Source organism: Hyperolius riggenbachi, chromosome 10, assembly GCF_040937935.1.
Source record: "Hyperolius riggenbachi isolate aHypRig1 chromosome 10, aHypRig1.pri, whole genome shotgun sequence".
NCBI lineage: Eukaryota > Metazoa > Chordata > Amphibia > Anura > Hyperoliidae > Hyperolius > Hyperolius riggenbachi.
In genome coordinates this window covers 49,745,713-49,766,337 of record NC_090655.1, presented here as the reverse complement: position 1 = coordinate 49,766,337, position 20,625 = coordinate 49,745,713, and the positions used below count along the sequence as shown (strand labels likewise).

Sequence of the window (20,625 nt, the reverse complement as noted above, 5' to 3'; positions counted from 1 at the left end):
GAGGGTCACACTGTAGTCACTTCCTGTCTGAGTCAGGACTGAGTCAGCCACTTACCTGATATTTAACTCTTTCAGACAGGGAAAGAAAAAAAGGCACAGCATAGTTATTCGTGTGTGTGGCACTGTACATACACATGTCTATCTCATCATGCTACGGGTATCCTTTAACCATTACACTATCTAGCCACTAATGAGCTAGATACCCCTCCCCCCCTAAGAATACGGGCAGTGATCACTGTGATTGGAGCTCTGCCGTCAGTGTGACAGCAGAGTGAGCAAGTTACAGCATCCTCTTCTGCCTTGACGCGACAAATGCGGAAGTTTAAATCTGTGCCCTGGCATGGATAAGCGGACATAAACAGGGAGCAGATTTCATAATGACTTGGCCGGAAGCCGTTAATAAAGCAGCCTTTTCTACTAGTACATGCTATAGGAATCCAGTAAACGTTCACGCTGTGTTCACTGGCATGTCTCGGAAGTCTCAAACCCAAGCAGTGTTCTCCCCAGAATTTTTTTCCAACCCGGGTGGCATGAAAAAGTAGCCGGTTGGGTCGAGATGAGAATGCAGGGCCGGAGCTTCTTTGCACAACTCTGCTTACAGAATAGGGGGTGATGAGCCGATGACAGCCGGGTGCCCACCAAAATTAGCCGAGTGGAGCACCCGGTTAAAAGAGCCTGGGAAGAACACTGCCAAGTGTGGTCTGACTGCACATAGTGACTTCAGGCCACAGTCTAGATACTTGGGAATATCTGGAATGCCAATCAGGAAATAGTAGTTTATATTTTAGTGATTGAAGATATCTGATAGGTCAGTGTGTGCTTGATATCCGTAAACCAGCATGATTTGGTGTCCATGTATTGGAGGCCAGAAATATGGGGCAGTCTCTCTCCAGCCCCTGATCTATCTTTCCTGAGGCCATCAGGGAAGTGCGCCCAGGAAGGTTTCATGTGTCATCATATGGAACTTCCTTTGGCCGCCTGGCCCCGTCACTGCGATGGGGAATTAGGGGTGATTTAGCAGCAGTGAGACACATCTAGACACACTCTGCCCTTGTTCTGCTCTCACCATGTCATCTGGAATAAATTAGATGACTTTTCTCCAGACGGCCGGCTCTTATTACACCCAGACGTGGTTTGTGTAACCTGGGAAAGTCTCTGCTGCCAGCACTGAGTGCTGCTCTGGAAGGAGTTCCCTTGCTCGTGAAACTCAGAATCCGTTTTATTTCGCCAAGTACAGCAGAGCTATAATCAGAATTATTTGTGGTTCACATGGCATAGATGACGTAAGGCAGACATACAGTTATGTATGCAGTTCATTGCTTGTTGTAGATTGTCGTGGCGATTAGATTAGAGCCTTTCCCGTCAGATCGACAGGTTTAATCGGTAATGTCCAATATTTGCAATCGATTTTGTGCAGAAGTGGTAGAAAAATAGATTGGAAGCCTCATCGGACCTGTCGGAAATTATCGATTTAACCTGTCCTTATACACGTGTAGGGTGCCTATCGCCTAAAACGATCTTTATCCAATAATTATCCAGGACGGATACAGATTTTATTTTTTTACAAGCTCATGGTGAACAAGGGTGTAAGAGGCTAAAAAAAAACCAAAAAAAACTCCTTACTACAATGCTTTGAAAAAACAGACAGCTACTGTCATAGTAAAGGTAGCCATACACTGGTCAATTTGCCATCAGATTCGACCAACAGACAGATCCCTATCTGATCGAATCTGATCAGAGAGGGATCGTATGGCTACCTTTACTGCAAACAGATTGTGATCCGATTTCAGCCTGAAACCGATCACAATCTGTTGTGGTGGTGCTGCCGCCGCTCCCCCGCCCGCATACATTACCTGCTCCGCTGGTGCGACTGCCCCCGGTCACCGCTCTTCTTCTCCGTCTCCGCTCTGGTCTCCGGCATGCTTCCCTTCTTCCTGTCTGGGGGAAGTTTAAACAGTAGAGCGCCCTCTACTGTTAAAACTTCCTGCCGGGACAGGAAGAAGAGAAGTATGCCGGAGAGCAGAGCGGAGACGGAGAAGAGCGGAGACCCGGGAGTCGCGCCGGCGGAGCAGGTAATGTATGCGGCTCTATTGCGTCGGTCGTCGGGCACTCGAACGCCGCTAGCGATGCGCTCTTTACCCGCGGGCGATCGACGGTTATTTTCCGCACGGCGCGATCGACGGGATCGGACGGAATGGATCGAAATTCGGCGTGTAGCGTTAACGATTGGCAGCAGATTCGATCCCAGTGATCGAATCTGCTGTCGAAACGGGCGCAAATCGGGCCAGTGTATGGCCACCTTAAGCTTCTCTCCATGAGCAGGAAACATCAACCCCACCCCTATAAAATGAAGGCCTTGTTAGTGTTCCTCAGTTTTTGTGTTTCCCACTCAAGGACAAGACTGCATCCACTCTGACAGGCCAGGAAGTGGGGAAGAGTTTTCTGTTGTTGGACCTTTGTTTGCCACTGAGGCAAAGGTTATGGAGGTTGTCCTAAGAGGGAGCTTTTGGTTTGACAAGTGTACCAAGGCAACGAGCAAAAGAGTGGGCATCCTCTCGTACCAGAGATGCAGATGAGGCTGCTGCATGGAATGGTAACTGGGTATTCAGCATCCGTGTTCCTTGCAAATTTTCACCTTAGTCAGTTTCGCATTGAAAATGATTTTTTTTTCAGGAAAATTGCTATCAAAATTTGTGAAAAGCATGAAAGTTGTTTATTTTAGAGCAAAAAAAAATAAAAAATCACAAACTTATTACAAAATGATTTTAATGGCATTTTTAGTCGAAAGTCAACTTTTACATTATTTTCTCAAATTAATGCAAAAAGATTATTGGCATTTTCGCTCATTACTGTTTAGCACGACAGTTTGTAGGAGGGCTGGCTTCTTGTGATGTGTTGCCAGCGATGTGGCCTTCTGCTTATACTTGGACTTGTGTTTTCTGAACTTCCATTTCATACTACAATTGTGATGTGTTGGATCTGGGTTACAAATCTCTCAATTGGCTACCTATTACCCAATGCATTCTGTTTAACCTCCTTGCCCTGTCATACAAAGCTCCAAATAAGTTGTCACCTCCTTCGATTTCCTCATTAATCTCCAGATACCCTACCACCTGGAGCCTTTGCTCCTCCTAGGACACCCTCTTGTCGTCTGGCTTAGTCCTCTCACTCTTGCATCCAGGACTTCTCACAAGTGTCACATCTCCTTTGAACGTTCTCCCTCAGCCTGTCCATTATGCTCCACGCCTGGAAACCTTCAAACGTACTCTCAAGACACACCTGTTTAGATAAGCCTATAATTTGCTATAGGTAGCATTGGCGATTCATCTGCTAACTTGTCTCCTCCATTGTGTTTCTTATTTTGCTGTAATTTATCATACGAACATATTTGTGGTCTTAAACCAGACATCAGCTATGTATGTATTTGCATTGCTGAATGTACAGTTTTGAACCTCTCATGTATGTACGCTCCCCACTATTTGTTTTGTGCTCTGTACCGTGCTACAGAAGATGTTGCCGCAATATAAATAAAATATAATAATCTGTGACGATGGGTGGGGAGAACGAGTAAGTCTAGCAGGTTAGCAGCACCCTCAGTTCTGGAAGCTACTCTAGCAGGGGCTTATGCCGTGCATACACGGTTCGTTTTGTGCGCCGGATCGAGCCAGCGGCCCCCGAGCACGCGGATCGATTGCCGCTCGTCCCTGCCGGAGCTTCCTTATCACCGCTCGATTCCCTGCCATTGTCCGCCGGCGGGAATCGAGCGGGCGCGGGTCGAGCGGCTTGATCGAGCCAGCTGAATATAATCAGCTGGCCGGATCAGCTGGTCGATACACGGTACAGAAACGTACCGTGTATCCCCAGCATAAGGTGCAGTATGGTGTCTTTTTATCCCCTGTATTTGCGGCTTCATTTTTTACAGATTGTTTGCAGACTATTTTGGCTTCAGCACACACATGCTTGGTTACCTTTGTTTTTAGGTTAAACCAGGTGAAGCATCTGAAATTAAGTTCAGGCCAAGAAGCATTGCCCTATATGTGCTATGAAACTAGCAGCAGGTTATTTGAAAACTGTCAGCCATGCATTTCTAAATTGGGGTCCGAAGGGTCTACTTTTAGTTTAGTAAAGATTTTCAGAGTTGATAAGGCTGCCACCTTAAAAGGAACCCGAGGTGTGAGACCTATGGAAGCTGCCATATTTACTGTATATACAGTATTTGCGTATAAGCCTAGTTTTTCAGCATAAAAAATGTGCTGAGAATTTACCCCATTGGCTTATATGTGAGTCAGTGGAGTCAGTGTAAGGATTGTGCACTAGTGATCCTGCACGCACCAGCTTGCACCCTGCTGTTTCCGTGCCCCCCACCCTTGCAACATGGTGTGCAGAGTGCGCTGCTCAAGACTACATGTGTCCCCTGGCTTGTGGAGCGGAGCGTACAAGCAACATGTCAACGGGGCAATGATCGGGAATTCTTCCTGTGTGGCAATTGCTGTGTCTCATATCTATGAGGCCATCTAGTTGCTTCTTGAAACACAGCTGTATGACTGTATGATCTAGGGGCACATCTGGTTATGGTGAGGTGGGCTGACTTGTACTGGGGGAACATCTGGCTACTGAGGAGAGGGCTATATTGGGGGAGGGGCTTATACCCGAGTTAATCACTTTTTTCCCCCTTGATTCTAAAGGAAAAGTGAGTACCTTGGCTTATATGCGAGTATATACAGGTATTTCCTTTTAAACAATACCAGTTGCCTGGCACTCCCGCTGATCGTTCTGGTCAGAAGGGTCTAAATCACACGCCTGAAACAAGCAAGACATCTGATCTGCATGCTTGTTCAGAGTCTGTGGCTTAAAGTATTAGAGGCAGAGGATCGTCCGGACAGCCAGAAAATGTGCATTATTTAAAAGGAAATAAACATGTCAGCCTCCATATCCCTCTCACCTCGGGTTCCCTTTAACCCATTAGCAGCTTCAGTAGAGTTATCTCATGTGAGATAAGTGCATTTGCTTTTGGCCTCAGTTGGCAGAACTCCTGCTGTGCTGTAAATTCTTGGAATGCTTTGATCTCCCTCTAGCATATAATATAGAAACTGAACGCAGAAGTCCTCTGTTATTGTCTCACACTGCCCCCTAGTGACAAGTGGCCATAAGTACACATTACAGCAGTAATACAGTAATTAGTAGCAAGCAAATGTAACAAATAAATAATACTAAAAATGCCTATAATAAATTGGCCTGGAGGACTTGCAAGCCTTTAAATAAATTGGCTGCTCTGCTAAAGGGTCAAGGGATTTTGGCCTCAATTCACTAAGATCATGCTGGAGATAATAAGGCAAGAGAAAACTTACCTTGACACAGTGAGAGTTATCTTATCTCTTCATTCCTTAAGTTGCCTCCTCCTGTAGTTATTTTCACACACAGTTAATTAACAGCATGTCTTTAACTTTAGAATTCTGGAGTTATTTGAAGGATTGATGAGTTAACTTAAAGAGAGAAGCGTTAACTTTCGGTTTGCCTGAGGTAAAATGTTTCCTGAATACTACATGCCTCGCCACCATGGTAACAACTCTAGAAACATTATTAAAGACAGGAGATAAGCTTAGTGAATTGAGGCCATTAACTCTGTTTTGGGGTATTTTTAAGTCTTTTTTTGAGACTTGGCCACTCATGTTCCTTCCTCCAGTGCCTGGCGTATAGGTGTATCTGAGACATGTACTTTTAAAGAAACTCTAAAGTGAGTGAACCAGCATGTGTTTACTGTAAAACACCTTACATAGTGCTAATCTGCCGCTATCCCCGTGGCAAAACTAGGGGTTTTTACCAATCCCCCCCCAAAAAAAATCCCCCCTGCAAAATCCACTACTTTCTTCGTTGAGGATTTTGCTGCTTATGGAGGCAGAGCTTTGAGCTGCAGCTCTGCCTCCATGTGTGTCAATCGCTGCACGGATCTCCGCCTCTCCCCCACCCCTCTCTGTGAAGGCAGATTGAGAGGGACGGGGGAGAGGCGGGATTGACGCCCTGAGATGCAGAGCTACGGGGCTAAGCTCTGCCTCTTCAGGAAGCGCTCCCCCGAGTCTACAGAGGGGATTTGGGGGGTATAAAGCTCTCGTTTTGACGCGGGATAGCGGCAGTTTAGCACTATGTAAGGTGCTTTACAGTAAACACATGCTGGTTCACTCACTTCAGTCTCTCTTTAAAGGAACGAGATGTATCCTCATTTCTCTTTGCTTCAGAGGAGCCTGATGAAAAAAAGACGGTAGAAAAGTACATCAAGTTATAATTTTTAAAGAGGAATACCACAAAGTTTCGCTCGATAGGTATAATACCTGTACATGTTTTCCATTAGCAACATTTTTGCATAGTGCTCAGACTCTTTTGATAATTTCCGACATGTCCGATCTCCCGCCCGATCGATTCCACGCTCGATTTCGCATAGGGAACAATGGGAAAAGATAAGAAGAACAAGCGAAAGATGAGCGAAAATCAAGCGGTGTATTCCCAGCATTAGGGCCCGTTTCCACTATATACAGATTTGCAGTGCCTGCAAGCTGCATGGGGAAACACTGCCTATCTGTAACATGGCTTGCCTTCCAGACCGCCCCTTCGGTGCAAATCTGGATTGCCACACGCAGCCAAATCAATGATTGGGCCACAGCTCTCTGGAAATAAGTCCTCAGTATGCATTCCCACTTATTCCTTTGAATTTAGACATATCCACACCTCACACATTTGACCATCATTGATAATCTAACGTGTCCTCCAACATTAATGGCTTCCTTTCAGTGTTGGTAAGCTGGAAAATCCAGGGCTGTGGAGTCGGTCCAAAAATCCACCGACTCCGACTCCTCGACTCCGACTCATCATTTGCATATTACAATTTTGTTGATTAACAGTATGTAACGTGAAATTCGTCTTTTAACTGCCAATGCTTAGGAATTTTACAAGACAACTGAAGTGAGGATATGTAGACTACTATATTTATTCCCTTTAGACTAAAACTAGTCCTTTGTAAGAGTACTTGTAAAAGTTGCAAACCGGAACAATGAACATCTATCAGGCCCAAGGCAATGTAACTGTGGGTACATGTAAGAGTGATGTGCAGGTACTCTGCAGAGGAATGAGGAGATTCTTCCTCTATTACACATTATTCATGTACAATCTGAACATAGATCGGGCCCTACGCAATGTAACTGTGGGTACATGTAAGAGTGATGTGCAGGTGCTCTGCAGGGGAATGAGGAGATTCTTCCTCTATTACACATTATTCATGTACAATCTGAACATAGATCGGGCCCTACGCAATGTAACTGTGGGTACATGTAAGAGTGATGTGCAGGTGCTCTGCAGGGGAATGAGGAGATTCTTCCTCTATTACACATTCTTCATGCACAATCTGAACCAGGTTTATGAGTGACAGACAACACCTCTGTGTTCAATGTGGACAGCATTCTCAGTGGATTCCTGCAGCTCTGTGGGGAGTGCATATGTAGAGTATAGTACTACTGTGTAACAAAGTAAACCTGAGACAGATGAAATTAAAGTTTTATACATACTTGGGGCTTCCTCCAGCCTCCTTCAGGCTAATCAGTCCCTCGTTATCCTCCTCCACCACCTGGATCTTCTGCTATGAGTCCAGGTACTTGAGCCAGTCGGGCGTAGTGCGCATGCACACACTCTGCCGCCGGAAGCATACTACACCTGCGCAGCACTATTGTGCAGGTGCAGAATGTTCCTGGCTGTGGGAGCGGCACGTGGCTGGACTGCACTGACTAGCTGAATTTCCGGGACTCATAGCAGAAGATCCAGGTGGTGGAGGAGGACAGCGAGGGACTGATTGGCCTGAAGGGGGCTGGAGGAAGCCCCAGGTATGTGTAAAAAAACTTTACTTTTCATTCGTCTCAGGTACCCTTTAATTTGTAGTCCCCAAACCAAATTTCAACAACATATCAAATTATTTTATTTCATCAGTAAAGGGAGTTTATACATTTGCATAAATCAGCATCAATGCAGAATTATTTCCATCTCATTGACCATCTCTATTAGTGACACGGCTACACATCAGGCTTTATTCTTACAGCATAGACGTTATTTAGTATATAAGATTCCTGTGTACACATCATATATACAGTCACAATCAGATGTGTATATGTATACGGGGACTGCTTTATTGAAGCAGCACAAGTAACTAATTTTGATTGGTTTATTTTTCCATTTTTGTGGACTAAGCACAGCTATTACTGAATATATACATTATTTTTAATGACTATTATCTGAGAAATAGAACATTTTATCATATTTTCTATTTTAATTACAGTTACAAATTCATTAGGAGTCGGAGTTGGTGCATTTTTTCCCAACTCCGACTCCAGGCACCCAAAATTGCTCCGACTCTCCGACTCCACAGCCCTGGGAAAATCCTTGGGCAGTGCTATTGTAGTTGCCACAGCAGGGTGTCTCCTGTATGTGCTCCCCCTCTTCTGTTTGTTCTAACAGGCTGTTCAACTAATCGCAATCAGGAACATTTGTTTTGGAGTAGGTTTGTATGAAGAGTTATGCTGGGAATACACCATACAGTTTTCTGTTAGATTCAAGGCTGTGGAGTGGGTACAAAAATCCTCTGACTCCTCAGTTTAGGATTCCTTCGACTCCGACTCCTCTAATTTGCATATTACAATCTTGTTGATTGAAAGTATGTAACATGAAATTCGTCTCTTAACTGCCAACGCTTAGGAATTTTAAGACAACTGAAGTGAGAAGAATATGGAGACTGCCATATTTATTCCCTTTAGACTAAAACTAGTCCTTGGTAAGAGTACTTGTAAAAGGTACAGAACAGAACAAAGAACATCTATCAGGCCCTAGGCCAGTGGTTCCCAACCTTTTTGGAGTCGTGACACATCAAACCAAACGTTCAGATCTCCGTGACACGTAGACTAAATGCATGTAATGAGAGACAGCGTTTCCCCACTAAATGCACATAAGAGACAGCGTTTCACCAGTAAATGCAGGTAATACCAGACAGCCTTTCACCAGTAAATGCACGTAATGAGAGACAGCTTTTCACCAGTAAATGCACATAATAAGAGACAGCTTTTCATCAGTAAATGCACATAAGAGACAGCTTTTCATCAGTAAATGCACATAAGAGACAGCTTTTCACCAGTAAATGCACATAATAAGAAACCTCTTTTCACCAGTAAATGCACATAATAAGAGACAGCTTTTCACCAGTAAATGCACATAATAAGAGACAGCTTTTCACCAGTAAATGCACATAATAAAAGACAGCTTTTCACCAGTAAATGCACATAATGACAAACAGCCAGTTGTCCCCAGTATATGTAGCCAGGGATATATGTGCCCAGTATATGTAGCCAGGGATATATGTGCCCAGTATATGTAGCCAGGGGTATATGTGCCCAGTATATGTAGGCAGGGGTATATGTGCCCAGGATATGTAGCCAGGGTTATATGTCCCCAGTATATGTAGCCAGAGGTATATGTCCCCAGTATATGTAGGCAGGGGTATATGTCCCCAGTATATGTAGGCAGATGTATATGTCCCCAGTATATGTAGCCAGAGGTATATGTCCCCAGTATATGTAGCCAGGGGTATATGTCCCCAGTATATGTAGCCAGGGGTATATGTGCTCAGTATATGTAGGCAGGGGTATATGTCCCCAGTATATGTAGGCAGGTGTATATGTCCCCAGTATATGTAGGCAGGTGTATATGTCCCCAGTATATGTAGCCAGGGGTATATGTAGCCAGTATATGTAGCCAGGGGTATATGTCCCCAGTATATGTAGCCAGAGGTATATGTCCCCAGTATATGTAGGCAGGGGCATATGTCCCCAGTATATGTAGGCAGGGGCATATGTCCCCAGTATATGTAGGCAGGGGCATATGTCCCCAGTATATGTAGGCAGGTGTATATGTCCCCAGTATATGTAGGCAGGTGTATATGTCCCCAGTATATGTAGCCAGAGGTATATGTCCCCAGTATATGTAGCCAGGTGTATATGTCCCTAGTATATGTAGCCAGGGGTATATGTCCCCAGTATATGTAGCCAGGGGTATATGTCCCCAGTATATGTAGCCAGAGGTATATGTCCCCAGTATATGTAGCCAGGGGGTATATTTCCCCAGTATATGTAGCCAGGGGTATATGTGCTCAGTATATGTAGGCAGGGGTATATGTGCCCAGTATATGTAGCCAGAGGTATATGTCCCCAGTATATGTAGGCAGGGGTATATGTCCCCAGTATATGTAGGCAGGTGTATATGTCCCCAGTATATGTAGGCAGGTGTATATGTCCCCAGTATATGTAGCCAGGGAATATGTGCCCAGTATATGTAGCCAGCGCCCCCCCCCCCCCCCCTAGGAGGAGAGAGCGAGGGGTGCTCTCAGGGTGCTCTCCATCCCTCTCTCCTCCGGAACAAAGTGCGGTGTCTGGCAGAGGGGCGGAACTTACCTTCCGTGTCTCTGTCCCGTCTGGTCTCGTCTCGTCGCCGGCGCGGGATGAATTGCCACTACTCTGGCCTGATCCAGACCAGAGCAGCGGCTGCAGAACCAGAACTTCCGGCCGGCGCTTGGAGCGACACGGAAGGTAAGTCCCGCCCGCTGCCAAGCGCCACCACATTTAGTATCGGAGGGGAGAGTGAGGGAGGCAGAGCATCCTAAGGTGAGAGAAGGGGGGAAGATGGCCCCCTTCTCCGCCGCTGCCCACAGCTCTCCCTCCACTGCGCTGCTCCCCTCCAAGAGAGCCGCGACACATACCCAAAGCTGCCGCGACACATGGGTTGGGAACCACTGCCCTAGGCAATGTAACTGTGGGTACATGTAAGAGTGATGTGCAGGTACTCTGCAGGGGAATGAGGAGATTCTTCCTCTATTACACATTCTTCATGCACAATCTGAACCAGGTTTATGGGTGATAGACAACACCTCTGTGTTCAATGTGCACAACATTCTCAGTGGATTCCCTGCAGCTCTGTGGGGAGTGCATATGTAGAGTATAGTACTACTGTGTAACAAAGTAAACCTGAGACAGATGAAATTAAAGTTTTATACATACCTGGGGCTTCCTCCAGGCCCCTTCAGGCTAATCAGTCCCTCGCTGTCATCTTCCGCCACATGGATCTTCTGCTATGAGTCCAGGTACTCGAGCCAGTCTGGCGTAGTGCGCATGCACACACTCCGCCGCCGGGAGCATACTACACCTGCGCAGCACTATTGTGCAGGTGCAGAACGCTCCTGGCTGTGGAAGCGGCACGTAGCCAGACTGCTCTGACTGGCTGAATTACCAGGACTCGTAGCAGAAGATCCAGGTGGTGGAGGACAGCGAGAGACTGATTAGCCTGAAGGGGGCTGGAGGAAGCCCCAGGTATGTATAAAACTTTTCTTTTCATCCTTCTCAGGTACCCTTTAATTCGTAGTCACCATACCAAATTTTAACAACATATCAACTTATTTGATTTCATGAGCAAAGAGAGTGCATACATTTGCATAAATCAGAATCAACGCAGAATTATTTCCATCTCATTGACCATCTCTATTAGTGACACGGCTACACATCAGGCTTTATACTTACAGCATAGATGTTATTTAGTATATATAAGAGATTCCTGTGTAAACATATTTACAGTCACAATCAGATGTGTATATCGGACTTTAAAAATACGGGGACTGCTTTATTGAAGCAGCACAAGTAACTAATTTTGATTGGTTTAATTCATTTTTGTGGATTAAGCACAGCTATTACTGTATGTATAAATTATTTATAATGACTATTATCTGAGAAATAGAACATTTTATCATATTTTTTATTTTAATTACAGTTTAAATTCATTAGGAGTCGGTGCATTTTTTCCCGACTCCGACTCCAGGCACCCAAAATTACTCGGACTCCACAGCCCTGGTGGATTTTGTACAAAAATCATCCGACAACCGCCCGTCCGTGGGTGCTGGCCGCCGAGCTGGAGGGGTAGCGGGCAGGAAGGGGGTATTGGGCCTAGCGGTGGGGAGGGGGGGTCGGACCCCCCCTCCCTCGCCTGGGTCCCCTGATCTGCGCTTCCCCTCCAGCTTTAAATTGTTACGCAGCTGCCGATAGTAAGAGGGACGGGCGAGGATCACTCACCTCTTCCTCGTTCCAGTGTGCGCTCCACTAACGTCACTTCCTGCAACTCCGCCCACTGTTATAAGTGGGCGGCGTTGCAGGAAGTGACGTCAGTGGAGCACACGCTGGAACCGGAAGAGGTGAGTGATCCCCACCCGTCCCTCTTACTATCGGCAGCTGCGTAACAATTTAAAGCTGGAGGGGAAGCGCAAATCAGGGGACCCAGGCGAGGGATGGGGGGGTCCAACCCCCCCCCTTCCCCACCGCTAGGCCCAATACCCCCTTCCTGCCCGCTACCTCTCCAGCTCGGCGGCCCACTCACCCACGGCTGGGGGGGGGGGGGGGCATTTTTTTCTAAGTTTTCCTCAGCCTCTAGGGCCGGCCCTGGATTTAGCATCGCAATCGCTGCTAGTGGAAAAGGGACCAGATTGTGCATCAAATAATATGAACAAATTACATGGCAAATATCAATAATTTATTGATTTCTCTTCTATTTTTTAACTTAACGCTTTTCAATGTATTGATTTATTTTTTTTCTTTTTGCTAAAGTTCCTCTTTAATAAAAAAACAAAAGAACCACACTAATGGATCTATCCCTTGTTTGTATTTCCTGTCTTTTACAGATTGTACACCTCGGACCTTCTGGATGATCTGAGCAGATCGCCTCTGTGCCTGCGCTGCAGCGATCCCCAACACTGCGGTGGGCAGGGGTGAGTGAGACACAGTTTTGTCTATTATACCGTATAACAAGCTCAGTTACCTTCAGTATTGGTCCAACTTATCTCTCAGGAAGTCTGGTGGTAAAATTCCTACCTTCCTAACTCTGCACACCTAATACATATAATATTTGGGGGGTTCCTTCCTCCTGCTGATTCTTGTATCACTTGGGGGCTGTGGTGAGGAGACCTCACTGCTATTAAGTGCCTAGCACTGCACACACGCCACACTTGTTACCATACATCCCTAATGCTGGCCATACAGTTGCATAAACGTGAGGATACAGATAATATGCATTTGAAAAGCTCACTTTGCAATTTGTGCATAGGAGTGGATGATACAGACACACATAACGCAGCAGTACTGGAGCATGCTAGGAGAGAGAAAACTGCCCTTTCGCTTTACAATTTAGGTAGTTCATGTATAAAAATGGCTACAGTGGGAGGAAAGGGGGTTACTTTTCTGTGTATGGCCCAGTGCACACCAAAACCGCCAGCAGATCCACAAAACGCTAGTGGTTTTGGGTGCGGAATGCGAGATAAAGGCGCAGTGCACACCGAGCGGATTTGGATGCGATCCGCCGGCCACATCCACCTGAAAATCCGCTTGGCTATTGTATTTCAATGGGCTGGTGCACACCGGCGGTTTGAGGTTTTTTGCAAACGTGCAGCAGGAGGCATGTTTGCGGTTTGCTAAAAACCTCAAACCGCCGGTGTGCACAAGCCCATTCAATTACATAAGCCAAGCGGATTTTCAGGCGAATGCGGCCGGCAGATCTGCTCGGTGTGCACTGGGCCTATGAGGTGATAATTTGGCAGGAAGAAATGTAAGTGTCCTAGGTCAGACTATAATTGTTAGCTTGCGCTTGAAAATAGTAAGGGTGGGTAAGTGCCATACAGGTTGTGAAAGGGAGTTATAGAAGATGGGAGTAATGCTAGAAAAGTCCTGTATGTTTTTGTATGTGAAGAGGTGACTAGAAAAGCTTAGTGGAGAGCATGTCATTAGCAGAGCAGTAGTTGCATTTAGGATAGTGTCTGAAGATAAGTGCAGATATGTATGATGTAGCCACACCATAGTGAGCTTTGTAAATGGTTGTTAGGATTGTGTATTGTATCCTTTTACTCTAGGCAGCCAGTGGAGGGACTGACAGAGAGGGGCAGCAGTAGAAAAACGAGAGGAGAGCTGAATGGGATGAGCAGCAGAGTTCATGATGGATTGGAGCAGTACCAGATGGTTAGCAGGTAGGCAACAGGGAAGGTTGTTAAGTTGGGAAATGAGGGACATGCACACATTGTTTGGTAGTATTTTTGGTGAGGTAGTGACTGTGGGAGAGGTGGCAACATCAGAAAGTGCTTCAAGGGGCACTATGGGGAAAAATTGCAAAATGTAAAATATGTGCAAACATACGAATAAGTATGTTTTTTTTCCAGAGTAAAATGAGCCATAAATTACTTTTCTCCTATGTTGCTGTCACAGTAGGTAGTAGAAATCTGACAGAAGCGACAGGTTTTGGACTAGCCCATCTCCTCATGGGGATTCTCAGGGATTTATTTATTTTCAAAAGCATTTAGTGGATGGCAGTTGCTCCGTCCAACTGCCAGAAAACTGTGTAGCAGGCAGGTAAGCTGGCCAGCATAATTGTTTAAAGGGGAACTGAAGTAAGAGGTATACAGAGGCTGCCATATTTATTTCCTTTTAATCAATACCAGTTGCCTGGCAGCCCTGCTGATCCTCTGCCTCTAATACTATTAGCCATAGCCCCTGAACAAGCATGCAGCAGATCAGGTGTTTCAGACTTTAAAGTCAGATCTGACAAGACTAGCTGCATGCTTGTTTCTGGTGTTATTCAGATACTACTGCAGAGAAATAGACCAGCAGGGCTGCCAGGCAACTGGTATTGATTAAAAGGAAATAAATATGGCAGCCTCCGTATACCTCTTACTTTAGTTCCCCTTAAAATCATTTTTAAAGATTAAGCGACACCCATGTTAACCTAGAATTAATCCTGTCCAGCAGTGATGGAGGGGTCATCTCTCTAGGGCATTGTCCTTATGACTCCTGGAAAAGATGGAACAGGAAAGTTAACTTTTGTCTCTACTATGCCAATTGTATTGTACTTGTAAGGGAACCTTAAGTGAGAGGGATATGGATGGTTTCCTTTTAAACAATACCAGTTGCTTGGCAGTCCTGCTGATCTCTTTGGCTGCAGTAGTGGCAGAATCACACACCTGAAACAAGCATGCAGCTAATCCAGTCTGACGTTAGTCAGAGCACCTGATCTGCATGCTTGTCGAGGGACAGTGGCTAAAAGTATTAGAGAGTCAGGATAATCAGGAGTGCCAGGAAACTGGTATTATTTCAAAAGGAAAAATCCATACCAGGTTAGGTTCCCTATAAAGGAGAACTGTAGAGAGAGGTGTATGGAGGCTGCCATATTTATTTCCATTTAAGCAATACCAGTTACCTGGCAGCCCTGTTGAGCATCTGCCTGTAATACTTTCAGCCATAGACCCCGAACAAGCATGCAGCAGATCAGGTTTTTCTGACAATTTTGACAGATATGACATGATTAGCTGCATGCTTGTTTCTGGTGTTATTCAACCACTACTTCAGCCAAATAGACCAGCAGGGCTGCCAGGCAATTGGTATTGTTTGAAAGGAAATAAATATGGCAGCCTCCATATACCTCTCACTACAGTTCTCCTTTAAATAGGTTTTACTGCAGGAACGTTCAAAGAGCCATTCTTACTGCTCTGTTTTATAATTTAAAAGACATTGGCCTCAATTCACTAAGATCATGCTAGAGATAATAAGGCAAGAGAAAACTTACCTCCACACGTGAGAGAGTTATCTTACCTCTTCATTCCTTACGTTACCTCTCCTGTAGTTAATTTACCTCCTCTGTAGTTATTTTCACATGCAGCTAATTAACAGCCTGTCTTTAACTCTGGAGTTATTTTAAGGATTGGAGAGTTAATTTAAAGACAGAAGAGTTAACTTTAGGCTTGCCTGAGGTAAAATGTTTCCTGAATACTACATGCCTTATCACCATGGTAACAACTCTAGAAGAGTTATTAAAGACAAGAGATAAGTTTAGTGAATTGAGGCCATTGAGTGTGCTTTTAAAACGGCAACTGTGTAAAAATGATGCAATGTTATTTAAAAAATGCTATATAACGGAAAATAAAAATATGAGACTCTTTTCTTTGTTACAAATGTTCTATTCCTTACTACAAATACGACTCATTATCTCATCCTTTTTTCGCTTCAGGTTTTCTTTAATTGACCACAGTTAGAGGGGAAAGCAAACATTAGACGCAAGCAGTAATTTTAAGGAGCACTGTTCATCCCTGACATATATTGTATTGATTTTGTACTAAAGTGTAGTAATCCTTCAATATTAGTTAAAATTATGGTTTTATTTTAAGCCAGCTAGAAATTTCCAAAACTTACAGTAAGCTCTGATTGCATTGTTTTTAACCCAAGATGAGGAAAGCAAGATGGTCACACACAGGTGTATGGCTGTGCATCTGGTAAACCAGACAGCTAATGCAGCAAAATTAGGTTTGAAAGTTCCGGGCTCCAGACCTCTTCCAGTTGCAAATAGCCACTTTAATTACATCCACAGCAAAGCGTGGACAGCCTGACAGCGTTTCACGGGTCTCCCCCGCCTCGTCAGAAGCCACAGATAGAGTTTACACACTTTGGCCGTTTACATTTTGCTGTCTGTCTGTGTTGGTGAGGATGTAATTAGTGTTGATTTGCAACTGGAAGTGAAAGTGGTCTGTTGCCCAAATCTTTTGCTGCGTACTTTTTAAGCTTGGAGTTTTTATGGGCTGCCCGATAACCTGTCTTTTTTTGTATGAGTGGTAAGCCCTACAGAGCGGGAGCCTTTGTTACACATTTTGCAGTCTATTTTGCTGCTCTCCTGTCTGACACTTTATGTTAAGGGGCCCATACACTGGTCGATTCCAGCAATCGATTCTATAGAGTCAGGCGATCGATTTGTAGCCGATTTCGATCAATTTTGATCGATTTGATCTATCGGACAAGATGGAAAATTTAGTTCGATCTGCTGCTGGCAGCAGATTGATGGCCCATAGAGTTGAATTGGATGTAATGGTGCAGTAACGCATTTAGATCGCTTTTGAATAGATTTCCAATAGATTTCATTCTGAAATCTATTGGAAATCTGTTCCTAGTGTGTGGCACACATCAGATGTGACCTGACAGGCATCTGACAGAAATCTGATCATCGAATCTGCTGCAAATCTATCATTGTATGGCCACCTTTAGATATACTGTGGAATGTCTGTTTTTGTTATGCACAAAAAGCGGAATGTAAACCAGCTGTTATAATGTTTATAATTAATCTTACCAATGCATGCTGCTGCTGATCTGAAAGAATTGCTTTATGTTCTATTAAAAAAAACAAAAACTGTATTTCCACTTGCTGTAACCAATAAGCAGAACTTAAAGGGAACCTTAACTCTAAAAAAAACATGAGTTTTACTTACCTGGGGCATCTACCAGCCCCCTGCAGCCATCCTGTGCCATCGCAGTCACTCATGGCTCCGCATGGCGGCCGGCCGACTCCCAGTCTGCAAAAACAAAACTAGCTGGCAGCGGGGGACCAGAGGAGCCATGAGTGACTGCGAGGGCACAGGATGGCTGCAGGGGACTGGTAGATGCCCCAGGTAAGTAAAACGCCTTTTTTTTTCTTTTTTTAGAGTAAAGGTTCCCTTTAAAGCGCACCTGAACAGGAGACAGGAAAACATGGAGGAATGCACCGTGTGTGTGTTTATAGACAACAGCCTGTCTAATTTTCCCTTCTCTGCCAGTGTAATTTGATCTTTCAGCTCTTTGCCGAATTCTGAGCTAATATGTAAACACCGGTGGTTAGCCCTTTCTGTGCTCCCAGCAAACCAGGAAGCATCTACACAACAATGGGGTATCCACTAACCAGCTATTAGAAGGGGAGTCATGGGGCTGTGCCTTTTGCAATTTGCAGAGCTGAGCACATCATAAACTGCCTACAAACACTCGGTTGCCGGTCCTTGTCATTTCTCCAGCTGCCAGAAGCTCTGCTGTATTCTTGAACTGCTCCTGTTGTGCCACCTGACGGCGTCCGAGCAGTGCAGAGGGAACGCAGCAGAGGAGCTGGAAGCTGCAGGATATGAACAAGGCCGGTACCGAGAACTTTTGTAAGTAGTGTACGCTGTGTGCTGCTCTGCTGTGTGTGTGTCTTGGGGAGGGGGGTCGGTGTTGGTGTCAACTGATGCTTTCCTGGCTTCCTAAGATATATCACATTTATTGCTGTGTGTCAGGTTGTGGTTGTATATGCAAACTTTGAAGTTCAGTGGCCGCCATAGATGAACATTAATTGTAGGAGGCAGGTGGATTTCAGAGGGCACTGAGGCAATCAGTGGTTGGCATAGATCTTTAGTTGTATGTGATGGATTGCAGGAGATCCTGGGTTGGTGAGTATATGGTAGATCAGTAATTCTATGAGGCTGTTGGATGCCAGAAGATTTTGGTTTGGGGAGAGTATGGCATACATCAGTAATGTTATGCAGTTGGTGGATTGCAGAAGGTTCTGGGTGGTCAGTGTATGGCATAGGTCAGTTATTGTATGCAGTTGGACTGATTGATTCATTGCAGAGAATTCTAGTATGAGCAGTGGCTTGGATAGATGATCATTCATTGTATGAAGTTGCAGAGGACCCTACATTCTTTAGTGGGTGTCATAGATCAGTAATGATGATGTTGCTGGATCGTGGAGGATCCTGGGATGGTCATTGGCTGGTGTAGATGAACAATCATTTTATGAGTTTGGTTCCTAGTATGAGCAGTGGCTTTGATAGATGAGTAGTTGTGTGATATTGGTGATAGCTGAAGATCTGGGGATGTTCAGGGGCCAGCATATATATGTAATTGTATGGTTTTGATGGATTGCAGAGGGTACCGGGATGCCCTTGCTTTGTCATTGTGTTGAATTTTAGGGTGGGGTAGGAGAAGCTCTTTAACACCACCACCTTTTAGCTTAAATTACCTATTTTGGCAAAAATTGTGTTTACCATCGGCTCGCGAGATAACCAGATTGGCAATGGAGGTTCTTGATGTTGATAGTGGGTTGATCATAATGTCGATCACGGTGCCGATTGTATAGCTAATAGCTGGCTTAACTATTATAAAGCTTCAACAGTAAATGTTTTCCACTGACCAAACCCCAGCGTATTAGTCATAGTCTGCTTGACACCTGATACCTACAAATACTATGTGCTGTGTGAAGGAAAACATAATCTTCACACTTAAAGGATACATGATGCCGATTATAAAAAAAAAATCTGATCTACTCACTTGGGGCTTCCTCCAGCCCCTAGAAGCCTATACATTCCTCGCCGCGGTATCGCTCTCTGCCAGTCTCCCAGTGTCACCGCCACTGCAACCTGACTAGGTTGGCGTCTTCTGCACATGCGTGAGCGCATAGGTGGCCACTGCGGAGGTGACCCAGGGAGACTGGCGGAGAGCAGAGCTTCGGCGAGGGACACATAGGCTTCTAAGGGCTGGATGAAGCACCAGGTTAGTAAATGTTTTTTGTTTTGTTTTTTTATTATTTGCCTCCTTTAACTCCTAGATTTCACATTTTAAACTGACCTGGTTGTTTCTTTTCGCTTATGTGCATATTAACTACCCCTACAAGCTTCTGGTTCAGCCATTTGATGCTGTAGAGGGTGATTTGTTCAGAGTGGAGTTTTTGATGATTGTTTTTTTCCTTGCAGGAGCCATGGAGGAGTCCCATTTCAACTCCTCCTACTTCTGGCCAGCGGTACCCACAGTGTCTGGACAGGTAAGTGCCAGCCCTGACTCTCTGCATCAGAATATTCCTGTAAGAGTGTGATGAGTACTATGGTGATACCGCCTAGATCTTGCATACATATTCTAACGTCGCTGGTGAGTTGGGTGCTGGGTGAAACAAATGACTCTCGCCCTGCTGTCGCTTAAATTCCAAGAAGCGCCCCCCCTAGATGTGTATGGGCCAGGTGGCCAATAACGACCGCCTCCGTGTGAACACCAGCCCTGATGTCCCCCATCCGTTCAGCTAGGGATCCAAGCAGCTTACTTTGACCGGGCGATACAACATAGCATTTTTCTCCCCACTTATCCCCCCAAGAGTCTAGGCTAGTGATGCATTTGTGCAGTACTTGTCCCCTTTTCCACTAGTTATCGCAATCACAAAAAGTCAGCGATTGCGATTTTTCATTAATTGTGTTATGCGATTGCGATTTTTTATTTGCATTGCATTATCCCTCTTAAAATCGCTCCAGAAAGCGATTGCGATTTCCAAATCTAATCACTATAGTGGAAAATACTTTTCATGATTTCTATGATAAAGTAGCAACCCCAGCGATTTAAAAATCACTAGCGATTTGCGATTCAGCTGTGCAGTGGGAAAAGGCCCTAAGGCTGACACACACACACACACACACACACACACACACACACACACACACACACAGACACAGACACAGACACAGACACAGACACAGACACAGACACAGACACACACACACACACACACACACACACACACAGACACACAGACACACAGACGCACAGACGCACAGACGCACACACGCACGCACGCACGCACGCTCGCTCGCTCGCTCGCTCGCTCGCTCACTCACTCTCAAGCTCCACTATAATTAGCAGCTGTTGCCATGAGTGATGACATCACTAGGCTGGAATGTAGCTGAGGCTTCTCATTGGCTGTATGCTGTGTCTAATT

General features: G+C 45.1%; 1 protein-coding gene across 6 annotated transcripts in view; it reads left to right on the top strand.

Moving 5' to 3' along the window:
- ZNF384 (zinc finger protein 384) overlaps positions 1 to 20,625 on the top strand; it is a 77,361-nt gene that overhangs the window by 20,405 nt on the left and 36,331 nt on the right. For 4 of the 6 annotated variants that reach the window (XM_068258269.1, XM_068258265.1, XM_068258268.1 and 1 more), the window contains exons 2-4: positions 12,743 to 12,829; positions 13,964 to 14,077; positions 19,619 to 19,686. In XM_068258269.1, the coding sequence (XP_068114370.1) occupies positions 14,044 to 14,077; positions 19,619 to 19,686 (102 nt within the window). In that variant the 5' untranslated portion in view covers positions 12,743 to 12,829; positions 13,964 to 14,043. The remainder of the gene's footprint in view (positions 1 to 12,742; positions 12,830 to 13,963; positions 14,078 to 19,618; positions 19,687 to 20,625) is intronic. The other 2 variants (XM_068258267.1, XM_068258266.1) reach the window with 1 other exon arrangement.